Source organism: Bos indicus x Bos taurus, chromosome 4 (assembly GCF_003369695.1).
Source record: "Bos indicus x Bos taurus breed Angus x Brahman F1 hybrid chromosome 4, Bos_hybrid_MaternalHap_v2.0, whole genome shotgun sequence".
Taxonomy (NCBI): domain Eukaryota; kingdom Metazoa; phylum Chordata; class Mammalia; order Artiodactyla; family Bovidae; genus Bos; species Bos indicus x Bos taurus.
Window position 1 is genome coordinate 18,486,905 of NC_040079.1, and position 13,691 is coordinate 18,500,595.

The 13,691-nt window shown below is 42.4% G+C and overlaps 1 protein-coding gene across 2 annotated transcripts in view; it reads left to right on the plus strand.

The window, feature by feature from the left end:
- DGKI (diacylglycerol kinase iota) overlaps nucleotides 1–13,691 on the plus strand; it is a 517,513-nt gene that overhangs the window by 264,613 nt on the left and 239,209 nt on the right. The window contains exons 9-11 of one of the 2 annotated variants that reach the window (XM_027538894.1): nucleotides 1,096–1,221; nucleotides 1,492–1,566; nucleotides 2,082–2,180. In XM_027538894.1, the coding sequence (XP_027394695.1) occupies nucleotides 1,096–1,221; nucleotides 1,492–1,566; nucleotides 2,082–2,180 (300 nt within the window). The remainder of the gene's footprint in view (nucleotides 1–1,095; nucleotides 1,222–1,491; nucleotides 1,567–2,081; nucleotides 2,181–13,691) is intronic. The other variant, XM_027538896.1, reaches the window with a different exon arrangement.

Here is a 13,691-nt window from a genome sequence, read left to right on the forward strand (position 1 = left end):
GCAGAAGTTTCCCAAGAGGAACATGATGATAGATCCATTTAAAGAGGAATTTGGAAACTTGGAGATCTATTTGCAGGAGAAGTATAGTCTAGAGTGAGTGATGAGAAATCACCTGGCATCACGAACACCCATGAACTTCTGGATTTCTTTTCTGGTGAGATTCAGAAAACCTGAAGACTCTTAATATGATGGGGGAAGAAAACCTTGGGACAAATGGTGGTTCAAGAAAGTTTCCTTCATCCTTGGTGAGCACAGGCCACAAATCAACTTTTTTTTTCTTGGTCCAAATGCAAGTAAAATAAAAGCTAAATAGTTTCAGTCTTACTAACTTGGATGCGTTCATATATGATGTGCTCTAGACTAAAAGGTTTATTTTGAATGCTCTAAGAAAAAATACAATGTTGAAAAATAGATATCTAAGTTTCTTCAAGCTGTTTGAAAACATTTAATTGCTCAAACAATGCATGTGTATATACTTATGTAAACTTTTAAGTTAAAAATTTTGTATTTCAAGCTTTCAACACTTTGTAAAACATCTATGTCATGATAGTAATAGCTTGTCTTTATGAAGATGGCCATCTAATTAATTATGGACTCTCCACTAATTAAATCTGATTTTGCCTTGCCTTCAGCCAGGGAGCTGTGACTGCTCCCAGAAAGAGGTTCTTCTCAAAGCATCTGTATCAAATATTAAGAGTAAATAGCTGAAATAATCAGAGTTGTGGTCCATACGTTCCCTAAAAAGAGAAAGACAGGGAAAGTAAATTTGGGGTCCATGTGTTTCAAGTTGGATGCACTCCTGTGAGAGGAAAAAGATCCAAGGTTGCCAAGGGAGGGAGGGCTTTTTTAAACCAATGGGTCCTTAGCCAGAAAAAGGAAGAGCAGTGACTGCCACTCTACTATCATAAGTAACTTGACTCTTTGCATTTTGAAAACTAAGCCATGAACGCTGATAGAAGACTTGGATCATAACATTTCAGTGGGGTTGAGTCATTTTATATGAACAGGTCATCTCCTATAAAAAGTAAACAGAGGGGGAAAAAAGAAAAAAGAAAAACGTGAAAAAATGGCCTCCTTTTTTACATTTTCACATAGGTGATCTCCATACCAGGAGATGAACTTCTTGAACTTGGTTGGGCGGGAGACGGACCTGGTTGGGCGGGAGACTGGAGCCCCTCAGAGAATTTGGGATTCTTCCATTTTTACTGGGAGGGTTGGCAGGTATAACATGTGTTGTTATGTGAGTCCATGAGAGCCTCCAGGGTTCTAACTCCCTGCCTCTCCGTGGGGTGGGGAGTCAGTCGCTCGCTCTGAAGCACGCGACTGGGTTCTGTGTGTGGCTTCCCCATGAGCAGTGGCTTGGAAGTGTCAAAGCATGAGAAGCATGCCCTGCCGAACAGCATGCGCCGCCGTCACCTTCTACATGGTCCTGCATGGGTGCGCTCATGGGCCGTCGGCCTCCCGGCTTAGGGGTCCTTTCTTTCCCTACAGAACTCCCTGAAGGCATCCAATCGGAAGAAGAAGAGAACAAGCTTTAAAAGGAAAGCCAGCAAAAGAGGAACCGAAGTAAGTGCTTGAGGGTGATGGTCCAGGGAAATCCACCTTCCTCTCCACCGTCTCCTCCGTCTGACTTGACCTGGCCCGAGCTCCTTTTTCTGATGTGTCTCCTGCCACTCCCCTTCACCATACCCTGACCACACTGGGATTCTGCCGGTTCCTTTAAAATATACACATAAAACCTCTTGCCACTTGAGAATCAAAGTATTTGCTCTTGTCTGTGGAAGTATGGTCACAAAGATGATAAAGATGAAGATGAGAGCTAGAATGTATCTAGAACACTTCAAGCCTATAGGAAAAGAAAAGATCATGGCTAAATTCTTGGGGGCAAGTTATAGTTTGAGACACTTTCTCATGTTGAGTAAGCCCTGTGAAACAAGATGTAGTGTATTTGGGGGGATATGTTGATTTGGGGGATGGGGTGGGGAGTGGCAGTGGTTCTAGAAATACCTCACTTGCATTGCTTTGGGGCTGCTTTTCAAGTCATGGATGTATGTCTCAATAGTGCTGCTTTCTTTCTTTAGCAGGAAAACAAAGGTCGTCCTTTTGTGATAAAACCTATCTCTTCTCCGCTCATGAAACCTTTACTTGTGTTCGTGAACCCCAAGAGTGGAGGCAACCAGGTAAGTCAGTTTTCATGGGTTTCACTTGGAAGTTTCAACGCTTTCTTGAAAACACATTTCCTGGCACCAAGTAAAATAGCACTATGTGGGACTCCTAGCATTGGAAGAAAGCCGGTTTCTCCAGTAAGGCACAGCTTTGCACTTGACGGGGCCAGGCGAAACCTCGAGGTTCTAGGATTTACCCCTCTGCTTCCACGTCAAGCTTCACTAGAGGTGTCAAAAACCTAATTGCTAACATTTTTCTTACAGATTTTCAAGAAAATTCCTGCTACAAACTCTCAGTGTTTCAGCTTTCTCAACTCCTATAGTTAGAAGCCCTTCATGAGCTTGTGTGTGTGTGTTAGTCGCTCAGTTGTGTTCAACTCTTTGCAACCCCATGGACTGTAGCCCACCAGGCTCCTCTGTCCATGGAATTCTCCAGGCAAGAATACTGGAGTGGGTAGCCGTTCCCCTCTCCAGGGGATGTTCTCGACCCAGGAATCGAACCCAGGTCTTCTGCATTGCAGGCAGATTCTTTACCATCTGAACCACCACCTGTGTTTCTTTCTGCTGTAATTGAGACTCAACTACTTTTTCCCCTGTCTTCAGAGGGAAGAGAGAATCATGATTTATTATCCATGATAATCATGAACAACAGACGCCACCAAGGCTACCAAAAATATATCACCTTTCACAGGTTTCGTTTGGTCTTTGCCCAAGTCCTACTGAATGGTTAATATCAACCTCATTTGAGGATAATGTATAGCCTTAGAAAAGTAAAATTTAATAACATGTTTAATGTACACAGCTCTTTAAAGGATAGAAATTGTTCTAGAATCCAGGTGTTTGTCTGCTCATCTAATTCTCGTCCCACTCTCTGAGGCTTCTTATCAATACTCCTCTGTGGGTTCTGGTTTTGCTGTGACTTTCATGCGAGTTTGGATGATATTTTCTGTGTCCGTTAAGTGCACAGCTTACATTTTGAGACAAGATTCCCTGAAGGGTCACGCTAAGCAACTTAAAGATTTAAAACTGTTTTAGTCACCTCGTATAAGTAGGAAAATCATAGCATTAAGATTGACTCAAGATAATGCTTGTTCTTATTAGTAAAGTTAATGGGCGTTTTCCAGATCACGTTAATTATAGTAAAGCTTCTCATTTAAAGAAACATTATCCCCCTTTCCTTTCTTCAAAATTATGTTTCTTTATGTATTTGCTTAATTTTTGGCTGTGCTGGGTCTTCGTTGCTGCACGCTGGCTTTCTCTAGTCGCAACACGCGGGGGCCACTGTCCGGTTGCTCTAACCTTCTCGGTGCGGTGGCTTCTCTTGTAGAGCCTGGGCTCTAGGGTCAGGCTCAGCATTTGTGGTAGGTGTCAGTTGCCCCATGGCATGTGGGATCTTCCCGGACCAGGGATCAAATGGGTGTCTCCAGCATTGCAAGGTGGATTCTTAACACTGGACCACCAGGGAAACCTCCAAATTCTTTTTATTTTTTTTTAAATGTGGGCCATTTTTAAAGTCTTTATTGAATTCGTTGGGGCTTCCCAGGTGATGCAGTGGTAAAGAATCCCACCTGCCAATGCAGGAAATGCAGGAGACTCAGGTTTGATCCCTGGGTTGGAAAGATCCCCTCGAGTTGGAAATGGCAACCTGCTCCAGGATTTTTGCCTGGAAAATTCCATGGACAGAGGAGCCTGGTGGGCTACAGTTCATGAGGTTGCAAGGAGTTGTACAAGACTGACTGACCGAGCATATTGAATTTGTTAGGATATCGCTTCTGTTGTTTATGTTCTGATTTTTTTTTGGCCATGAGGCATGTGGTATCTTAGCTCCCTGACCAGGAATCCAACTCATGCCCCCTGCATTGGAAGGCAATGTCTTAACTACTGGACTGCCAGGGAAGTCCCCCCAAAATTCTTAATATTAATTCTTCTGTTAAAAGTCTATATTAACATTGTAGAGCATAGGGAAAAGAAATGTTGTAAGTAGAGAATTTATTTTTAACATCCTGCTCTTTTGACTTACTGAGTGATGATCTTCATGTTGTAATGATGGTGATCCTAAAACTACCTCTTGAGAAATTCTTGGGAGTGAAGTTCAATTTGCTCTGAATCTTACTCCTTCTCTAGGTCTAGTCTTGGAGAAGGCAATGGCACCCCACTCCAGTACTCTTGCCTGGAAAATCCCATGGACGGATTTTCCTGGTAGGCTGCAATCCATGGGGTCACTAAGAGTCGGACATGACTGAGCGACTTCACTTTCACTTTTCACTTTCATGCATTGGAGAAGGAAATGGCAACCCACTCCAGTGTTCTTGCCTGGAGAACCCCAGGGACGGGAGAGCCTGGTGGGCTGCCGTCTATGGGGTCACACAGAGTTGGACACGACTGACGTGACTTAGCAGCAGCAGCAGCAGGTCTAGTCTTTCCATAGCCTGACTAGGGTTGAGGGTATGGTTGGGGACCATGGCCCACAGCACAGTTATTTAATGTAAATGACTCCATGATTTTGGCCACCTGAGCTCCACATGCTAATTAATGCCAGGTACATTTTCTCTTAAGAGTCTATGTAAAATGCATTAATTAAATTCTTGTAAGCTTTTTCCTTTAAGACATTTAGAAAATTGTAGATGATCTCTGCTTTTGAGGAGGAGGCAGTCCAGTTAAGGTACAGCCTTTTCCTGTTTCAGTCTCTGTATAAATTATTAAAGAGAGGGACTTCAGAGATGATCTAAGATTGTTTCTTCTTTCACTAAATAGAAGACAGCTCAAGGAAGCAGAAGTGAATTTTCTAAGGATGTTGTGTTTGTTAATGACACAAAAGGGGCGAATGGGAAAAAGAATCTGAGCAACATTAAGGAGATGTGAATTCTCAATTGAGTGGATCAGACCACAAGTGCTGTGAAATTTCAGAGGCAAGCAGTCACTTGGGAGTGATAAGGAAATGGTGTCAGGGAAGGGGCTGAAACAGAAGACGGACACCACTCAGTTGTGCAGAGGAAACTAGGGTCGTGCCCTCTCCCCCCTCTCTCTTGCATCACATTCACGTTCATCCTTTACTGCTCAGCAGCACCTTTCTGAACAGTTGCTGAAAACTAATTGGCTTGTCTGCTATGCTCCTGAAGTCCATGGCGCACATGTGTACTATGGAAATTGCAGCGTTAAGTCCTGTACTGTGTACACCATGTGCGTCTGTACTGAAGAGACACAGGCTTTGTTAATGCCTGGGGCTGCCCCTCTGAACCTATGATTTCTAGTACATAGTGCATGCTGCTGCTGCTGCTGCTAAGTCGCATCAGTCGTGTCTGACTCTGTGCGACCCCAGAGACGGCAGCCCACCAGGCTCCCCCGTCCCTGGGATTCTCCAGGCAAGAACAATGAAGTGGGTTGCCAGTTCCTTCTCCAATGCATGAAAGTGAAAAGTGAAAGTGAAGTCGCTCAGTCGTGTCCAACTCTGTGTGACCCCATGGACTGCAGCCTACCAGGCTCCTCCGTCCATGGGATTCTCCAGGCCAGAGTTCTGGCATGGGGTGCCACTGCCTTCTCCACATAGTGCATAGGAATGAACTATAATTGTTTAACCAGCAGTATGTGTAGAAGGTGGGGTGTTGTGATGAAAGTGATTCATTTTGAGCACAATATAATGGGTAGAGCATACATATTAAGTTATTAGAAATGTGGTTAAAGATTAGAAAGAACTTGTGGAGCAGTGTCTTAAATCCTGGCTGAGGGTTTTGGATTTATATAAAAAAATTGTGTATTTTTGCTATTTAAAGATTTTTTTTTAGTTTTGAAAAATATTTTTTTAAATAAAGGAGTAATATGATGGCAGACTAATTAGGCACATTGAGAATACATATAAGTCAGGAGGCTATTTGTTAGCATAAATTAGAGGACTTTGTTGTTCATCCATTCTATATAAAATAGTTTGCATTTACTAATCCCAAACTCCCAGTCTTTCCCTCAACAACAAGCACAAGGAACTATATTCAACATCCAGTGATGAAGCATAATGGAAAAGAATATGAAAAATAATATATATATATTATATATATGTATATCTGAGTTACTGTGCTATATAGCAGAAATGAACACAACATTGTAAGTCAAATATGCTTTAATGAAATTTTTTAAAAATTGCATGGAGAGTGCAATGGATGGGCCAATGAATGGATGGGTAGACCTATGGGCTAAAGGATGGCTGTGTGGATGGATAGATGGGCATGGGGAGGAATGGGATACTTAAAGGGAAGTAAGGCATCAAGATTTTCCAGCTGATTATCTGGAAAGTGGCTTTGTTATCAATGGATTTGTCAGGAAAGGGAAGAATTATTTTGGGAAAGATGTTGAAATGTGTTTGAAGAATTTGAGATCACAGTGAGATATTCAGGTTTTAAAACTGGCCTGTTATTAGAAGCAAAAAGCTTCATGACTTTGCTGTCACTTGAGGCACTTTGGCTAATGAATGCATTGCCCTAATGAGGTCACTTCCAGAGTACCTAGGATTCTCAGAAATGTGACTAAGCAAATCAAAATGAATAATGCGTAACTTCAAACTTCTGTGTATTTCCTCTGTAAAGTAGAATTCTTTTTTTAAAAAAACATTTATTTATTTGGCTCTGCCGGGTCCCAGTTGTGGCACAGGGGCTTTCATTCTTCACTGCGGAGTGTGGGATCTTTTGTTGGAGAGTGCAGGATCCTTTCTTTTAGGATCCTTTTTTTAGATCCTGTTTTAGCAGCATGTAAGATCTAGTTCCCTGACCAGGGATGCAACCCAGGCCCTCCCCCCACCTCCCTGCACTGGGAGCTTGGAGTCCCAGCCACAGGACCACCAGGAAAGTCCCTCGAATTCTTTACTAAGCATAATAAATACAAAGAACCTTCTTTCTAAGCACAACATGAAATGTTGAAAAAGCTGTAGAGAAATCCAAACACCTATCTATAATTAGAATCTTTCAAAATGACCTCCATATATTTATGGTTCATATATTTATGGTTCCTTCTTCAGTGTTAGGATGGTACACCTCTAACCACCCCCACCCCCTGCTCTGGTGAGCAGGGCAGAGTCATGGTCAGGGGTGACCTAACTCCTCTTTTAGGTCTAGCTGTGGCCATACCGTGCCCTTCACACTGCACATGAGTCAGCTGTAGGGTGGGGGCGGTCAGGGAATGAAGTAAACCACCCCACTTGGCAGAACGGAATCAGAGGAATGCAGTTTCTTATTCCTCAGCTCCCTTGACTCTCTGACCCAAATGAGCCACAGCTGAGACCAAGAGGCAGAGAAGAACAGAGGGTGGCAGTGAAAACAAGGCAGGTTATCCCCAGGGAGGAGGAAGGGGGAAGGATGTGCCTGAGCTTTCTTACCTGGAGTTTCTCCTTGGGGGGCATTCTGTGCTCAAACCTGAAATGATGTGGTGTTCTCCTTTGAGAAGGAGACCATTCACATTTATTTACCTTAGAGACAAGTTGAGATTAGTAACATGACCTCTGCGTGTGTTTGACATCCTCAGACAGCCTTTGAAATGCTATTCATCAGAATCTTTATCTGAATTTTCAGTTTGGGGAAAATTCAGGAAATTTCATCCTGACGTTAGGGTTCAGTCCAAGAAATTTCTGTCTGAATATGTGCCTCTTACTCTCCCCTCTTATAGTCCAGTAGTTTTCAAATTTCTGTGTAAATGAAGCCCATGGAAACACTTGTTAGATATATTCTACCCTATAAAATCTGGTGCTGTGTGTCTGGGGTGAGGCCCAGGAATGCCACTGGTGAGCATCTCAGATAATTCTGACATCAGTCTTTTGTGGAACTCATTTAGGGGCACATCGTCAGAGTCATATCAGGGTTTCTGAGATTACCTGGGCCCTGTGTGAGGAGCACAGCAGGTGAGAATTTATTGGAGATGAAGGTTTATTTTTTTGTTTGAAAAATAGCATCTCAGTTTGTCCTTACAGTCTTCAAGGAGGGTCATTTCTTAGCCCTTGAGAAGTGGTTCTCAACTCCCACTGCCTTTAAAGATTCCAGCAGCCTTTAAAGACAGTGATGTCCACTCCACCCCATGCTAAGACCTGTGAGGAGAGGGCGCCTTAACTGGTCTAAGCTCCTAGATGATTTTCTTGTCTAGCAAGTGTTAAGAATCATGGCCTTTTTTCCTCTTAAGCTTCTGTGTGCATAAATCACCTAGGGATCATGTTTAAATGCAGATTCTGATTCAGTGAGTCGGGGTACCTCTGAAATCCTGCTTTTCTGACAAGCTTCCTGGTGCCACCATTGCTGCAGCTTGGAGACCACACTGATTCGCAGGAATTTACAGCAATTAGTAGAGAAATGGGGCTTCCCATTTCCAAAGAATCCTCCTGCCATTGCAGGAGATGAAAGACACGTGAGTTCGATCCCTGGGTCAGGAAGATCTCCTGGACTCTGTTTTTTGATTGTTAAATCAGGGCTTTTGCCTTTTAAGAATTGATTTGTCTTGCTCATCTGTGTCTAGATATAAAGTATTCCCCCTACCCCTTTCTGTTCTTGAAGGTTAGGCTTCACACTTAGACACACAAAAAAAAACCTTCTTAGCTGTTCTTCAAATAATTAGACTACATCGCCATCTGCTGGCAAGTAAAATACCTACAGCTCTTTTTTTTTTTTCTTCAGTATTTTTTCAGAAAATTTCCAACACTTGGCAGAAGATACTGAGCTGAACATGGGGGCGGTTTTTATATCTTATTTTTTAAACAATGACTTCTTTTAAACATGTATTTGTGTGTTAGTTGCTTGGTCTTGTCCGACTCTTCGCAACCCCATGACTGCAGCCCACCAGGCTCCTCTGTCCATGGAATTCTCCAGGCAAGAATACTGGAGTTGATTGCCATTCCCTTTTCCAGGGGATCTTCCCGACTCAGGGGTCAAACTCGGGTCCCCCACATTGCAGGCAGATCCTTTACCGTCTGAGCCACCAGAGAAGCCTCCTTTAAACAGGTGCTTCACAGTAATTGTCTCTTTTTCTAACCCTTCAGGTAGACACATGTTGGGTGTTCTGCAAAGCTTTGGAAGTTGGTGGTATGGCTGTTATTGGTGGGATGTGAGCTATGTGAGGGAACATTCACTAGAGTTAGGGGTTGCGATACCAACTTTAGTGTTGTCTCCTGCAGAAAAGAAGAAAGATAAACTTTATTCCTGCGTGATCCCCTCCTCAGTGTGGAAACCTGAGGGCTCAAGAAAGGGCCTGACTGCTCACGCGTATCTCCGCTTTAACTTCGACTCTTAATGTTTTTTGGATGCCCCTGACTCATTAGCACGTTTGTGCCTGAGTCTTATGGGCCTTTCTGATGCCTCTCAATGCTTCCTGCTTTTCCACTGGGTCTCCTTCACAAATTTCATCTTCAGTGACATAGATTATACATGCATGGTTAGGCAGATGTCTTTCTTTTAATTGAGCTGTAGCTGATTTATAATATTATATTGGTTTCAGGTGTCCAACATAGTGATTCAATGTTCTTGTAGGTTAGGCTTCAAGTTTTCCTAGAATATAGGCTTTATTTCCTGTAAGCAGGGGATCTGATTGCTATTTATTCTAGCCAAGCAGTCCTTAGAGTCAAGTGTCCAGACCTTGGGTGCTTACACTGTTCAGTGTGAAATCCGAGGGTTCAGGCGTGGCATGAGTTGGACCCTTGGATGGGAGTTCCCAGGGAGCTTATCAGCAGGTTATAGGAGGAAAGGATGTTCAGTCTGTGGACAGGCTCATACTGACCGAGTTTGTACCCCTATCCGTGGACAGGCTTTTCCACATCGGGGGCACCCGTCCTGAGTCAGGCCAGGGAAAGTCAACCCAGGTAGGAGGAAAGAGGAGACAGAAGTAACTTCAAATCTGAATCCCCAAACTACTTCTAAATACTGAACAAACAACCTCAAAGAAGATGTTGTTTTCTACTGTGCTCAACCTAAGCATAAATCAAAAGCCACTATTCTTTTTTTTTTTTATTGAGATATAGTTGATCTACACTGTTGTGTTTCTGGTGTGCAGTGAAGTGACTCAGTATGTGTGTGTGTTTTCCCATTATGGCTTATTAAAGGATGTTAGTAATAGTTCCCTGTGCTTTACAGTAGGATCTTAATGTTTATCTGTTTTATACAATAGTTTGTATCTGCTAATCACAAACTCCTAATGTGTCCCCTGCCCCCTTTCCCCTTTAGTAACCATAAGTTTGTGTTCTATGTCTGTGAGTTTCTGTTTTGTAAATAACTTCATTTGTATTATAGTTTTAGATTCCACATCTAAGTTATCACATGGTATTTGTCTTTGACTTACTTCACTTAATATGATAATCTCTAGTTCCATCCCTGTTGCTTCAAATGGCCTTATTTGTGGATGAGTAATATTCTATTGTGTGTGTATACACACACACACACACACACACACACATATATATATAAAATGAAAGTGAAGTCACTCAGTCGTGTCCGACTCTCTGTGATCCCATGGACTGTAGCCCACCAGGCTCCTCCATCCATGGGATTTTCCAGGCAAGAATACTGGAGTGGGCTGCCATTTCCTTCTCCATATATATATGCATTTTTTCAGAAAACTAAGATCATGGCATCTGGTCCCATCACTTCATGGCAGATAGATGGAGAAGTGGAAACAGTGGCTGACTTTATTTTTGGGGGCTCCAAAATCACTGCAGATGGTGACAGCAGCCATGAAATTAAAAGACGCCTACTCCTTGGAATGAAAATTATGACCAACCAAGACAGCATATTAAAAAGCAGAGACATTACTTTGTCAACAAAGGTCTGTCTAGTCAAGGCTATGGTTTTTCCAGTACTCGTGTATGGATGTGAGAGTTGGACTATAAAGAAAGCTGAGTGCTGAAGAATTGATGCTTTTGAACTGTGGTGTTGGAGAAGACTCTTGAGAGTCCCTTGGACTGCAAGGAGATCCAACCAGTCCATCCTAAAGGAGATCAGTCCTGGGTGTTCTTTGGAAGGACTGATGTTGAAGCTGAAACTCCAATATTTTGGCCACCTGATGTGAAGAGCTCACTCATTTGAAAAGACCCTGATGCTGGGAAGGATTGAAGACAGGAGGAGAAGGGGACAGCAGAGGATGAGATGGTTGGATGGCCTCACCGACTCAATGGACATGGGTTTGGGTGGACTCTGGGAGTTGGTGATGGATAGGGAGGCCTGGCGTGCTGCACTTCATGGGGTTGCAGGGAGTTGGACACGACTGAGCAACTGAACTGATAAATATAAAACATCTTCCTTATTCATTTACCTGTGATGGAATTTAGGTTGCTTCTATGTCTTGGCTATTGTGAATAGTATTCCTATGAACATTGGTGTCCATATATATTTTCAAATTAAACCTTTCTCTGGATATGTGCCCAGGAGTATGACTGCTATATCATATGGTAGCTCTATTTTCAGTTTTCTGAGGAACCTTCATCCTGTTGTTCATAGTGGCTGCACTGATACACATTCTCACCAACAGTGTAGGAGGGGTCCCTTCTCTCTACACTCTCTCCAGCATTTATTGTTTGTAGGCTTTTTGATGATGACCTTTCTGACCATTGAGGTGATAACCTCATTGTGGTTTTGATTTGCACTTCTCTAATAATTAATGATGTTGCGTGTCTTCTGTGTGCCATTTTCAAAGGCCCTACCTTCATGTTGAGGGTGAATTTTAGAGAACAGACATCAGTGTATAGGACAAACCAAGCTATCTAGCCCCTTTCATAGGTCTAGGGCCTGGATGTCTAGCTCCTTAGACTGTAGTTATACTGATGTATCAAAATGTAAGTCCTATTCTTCTGATTCAAGCACTTCCTGCAAAACAAAGCCCAAGCTCCATAGCCTATATGGAGCGGTCCCCAGCCTTGATGGCACCAGGGACTGGTTTCGTGGAAGACAATTTTTCCTTGGGCTGTGGGGCGGTGGGGTTGGAGATGGTTTCAGGATGATTCAAGTGCATTACATTTATTCTGCACTTTATTTCAATTATTATTACATGTGATATATAATGAAATATTTATATAACTCACCATAATACATAATCAGTGGGAGCCCTGAGCTTATTTTCCTTCAACTAGATAGTTGAGCTCAGGCGGTAATATGAGTGATGGGAAGCAACTATAAATACAGATGAAGCTTCCCTCGCTCACCTGCTACTCGTCTCCTGCTTTGCTGCCTGGTTCCTGACAGGCTGTGCACAGGTGGTCCGTGGCCTGGGAGCTGGGGACCCCTGGTCTCTATGAATTAATCTGCAACTCACTTGTGCAGTTTCATCTCCCTCCACCCCAGCCTTATGATCCAAAGACTGCAAGGAATATAGTTTTTCCATGATACGTCTTGCTGCTTCACATGGGTTGTGCCTAAAACATTTTTGTCTACTTCATCTAAAAACAAGTGGTTAACTCTACTCATCTTTCAAGGCAAAGTTCAAGTATCATATATAGGAAGCCTTCATCCAGTACCCACAATTGGGCTTTGAGTGTCTCCACTGGCCACTTATGCATTTCAGTTGGCATCTTCAACATAGCATTGACCATCTTTAGTGAGTGAGTATTTTGTGTTGAGCTCCTGGGTGCGCGCATGGGTACAGGTTAGGAGCCTAACGCAGATTTATTGCATAAATCAGGTATTCCTTTGGGATTGTTTGGGTTAAGTGATTTCTTCACCTCTTTCTCCTGCTGTTAGATTTTCCTCAGATGTTTCTTATGGACAGTTCTTTTCATGATCTAGAAAATATTTCCATGATATAAACCAAAGTTTGCTTAGTAGCATAGACCATTTAGCCTTATATGAGAATTTCAGTGCTTGATGTGCTGCTGTTTGAACTGACCCATTCTTAGTTGATTCTTTTTACCCCCAAATTACTATATTCTATGAATAAATCAGAGAACTTCCTTTTGACAGCAAGAATCTTCTCTGTCTCGTCCATCTCCTGATTCCCTTACCTAAAACTGTACCTGGCCCTTAGTAGGTGAGTGGATGAATACTGCTTGTTTCTATCTAGAAAAGTGTATCTATTTTCATAGATAAAAGTGTATCTATTGTCTATGATGCCCCACTCTGTTTCCTGACACCTACAGCTGGAGAGAACAATGTTTTAACATTCCATAGGAATATCCAATCTCACAATATCTTAAAAAATATTGAGGTATTACAGCTACAACCTTGTGTATGAGAACACTCTTCAGAGTGTATTAGAATTGATGTATAATAGCCTTTTTTTTTTAATTTAGAGAAAACTAAAAAAAAAAACCTCTTGCCCAGAAATTCAGCTTTTCAAGGCATATAGCATGTGATGACTATGAGAGTATTTGGAATCTGCTAGTGAATTGTGTAAATGATGGAGTAGACTTAATCTTGTCTGTGAGAAAGAAAGAAATCACCCTTTTCCTGGTGAGTTAGTACTTGTCCACCCATTCAATTCTATTGAATAAATTGTATCTATTAAAGCCCTAAAGAAGCTCATCCTAGAGGTAACAGCAGAATTAATAGACCTGACTTGAATGTGTGCTAGGCTTCTTTTCTT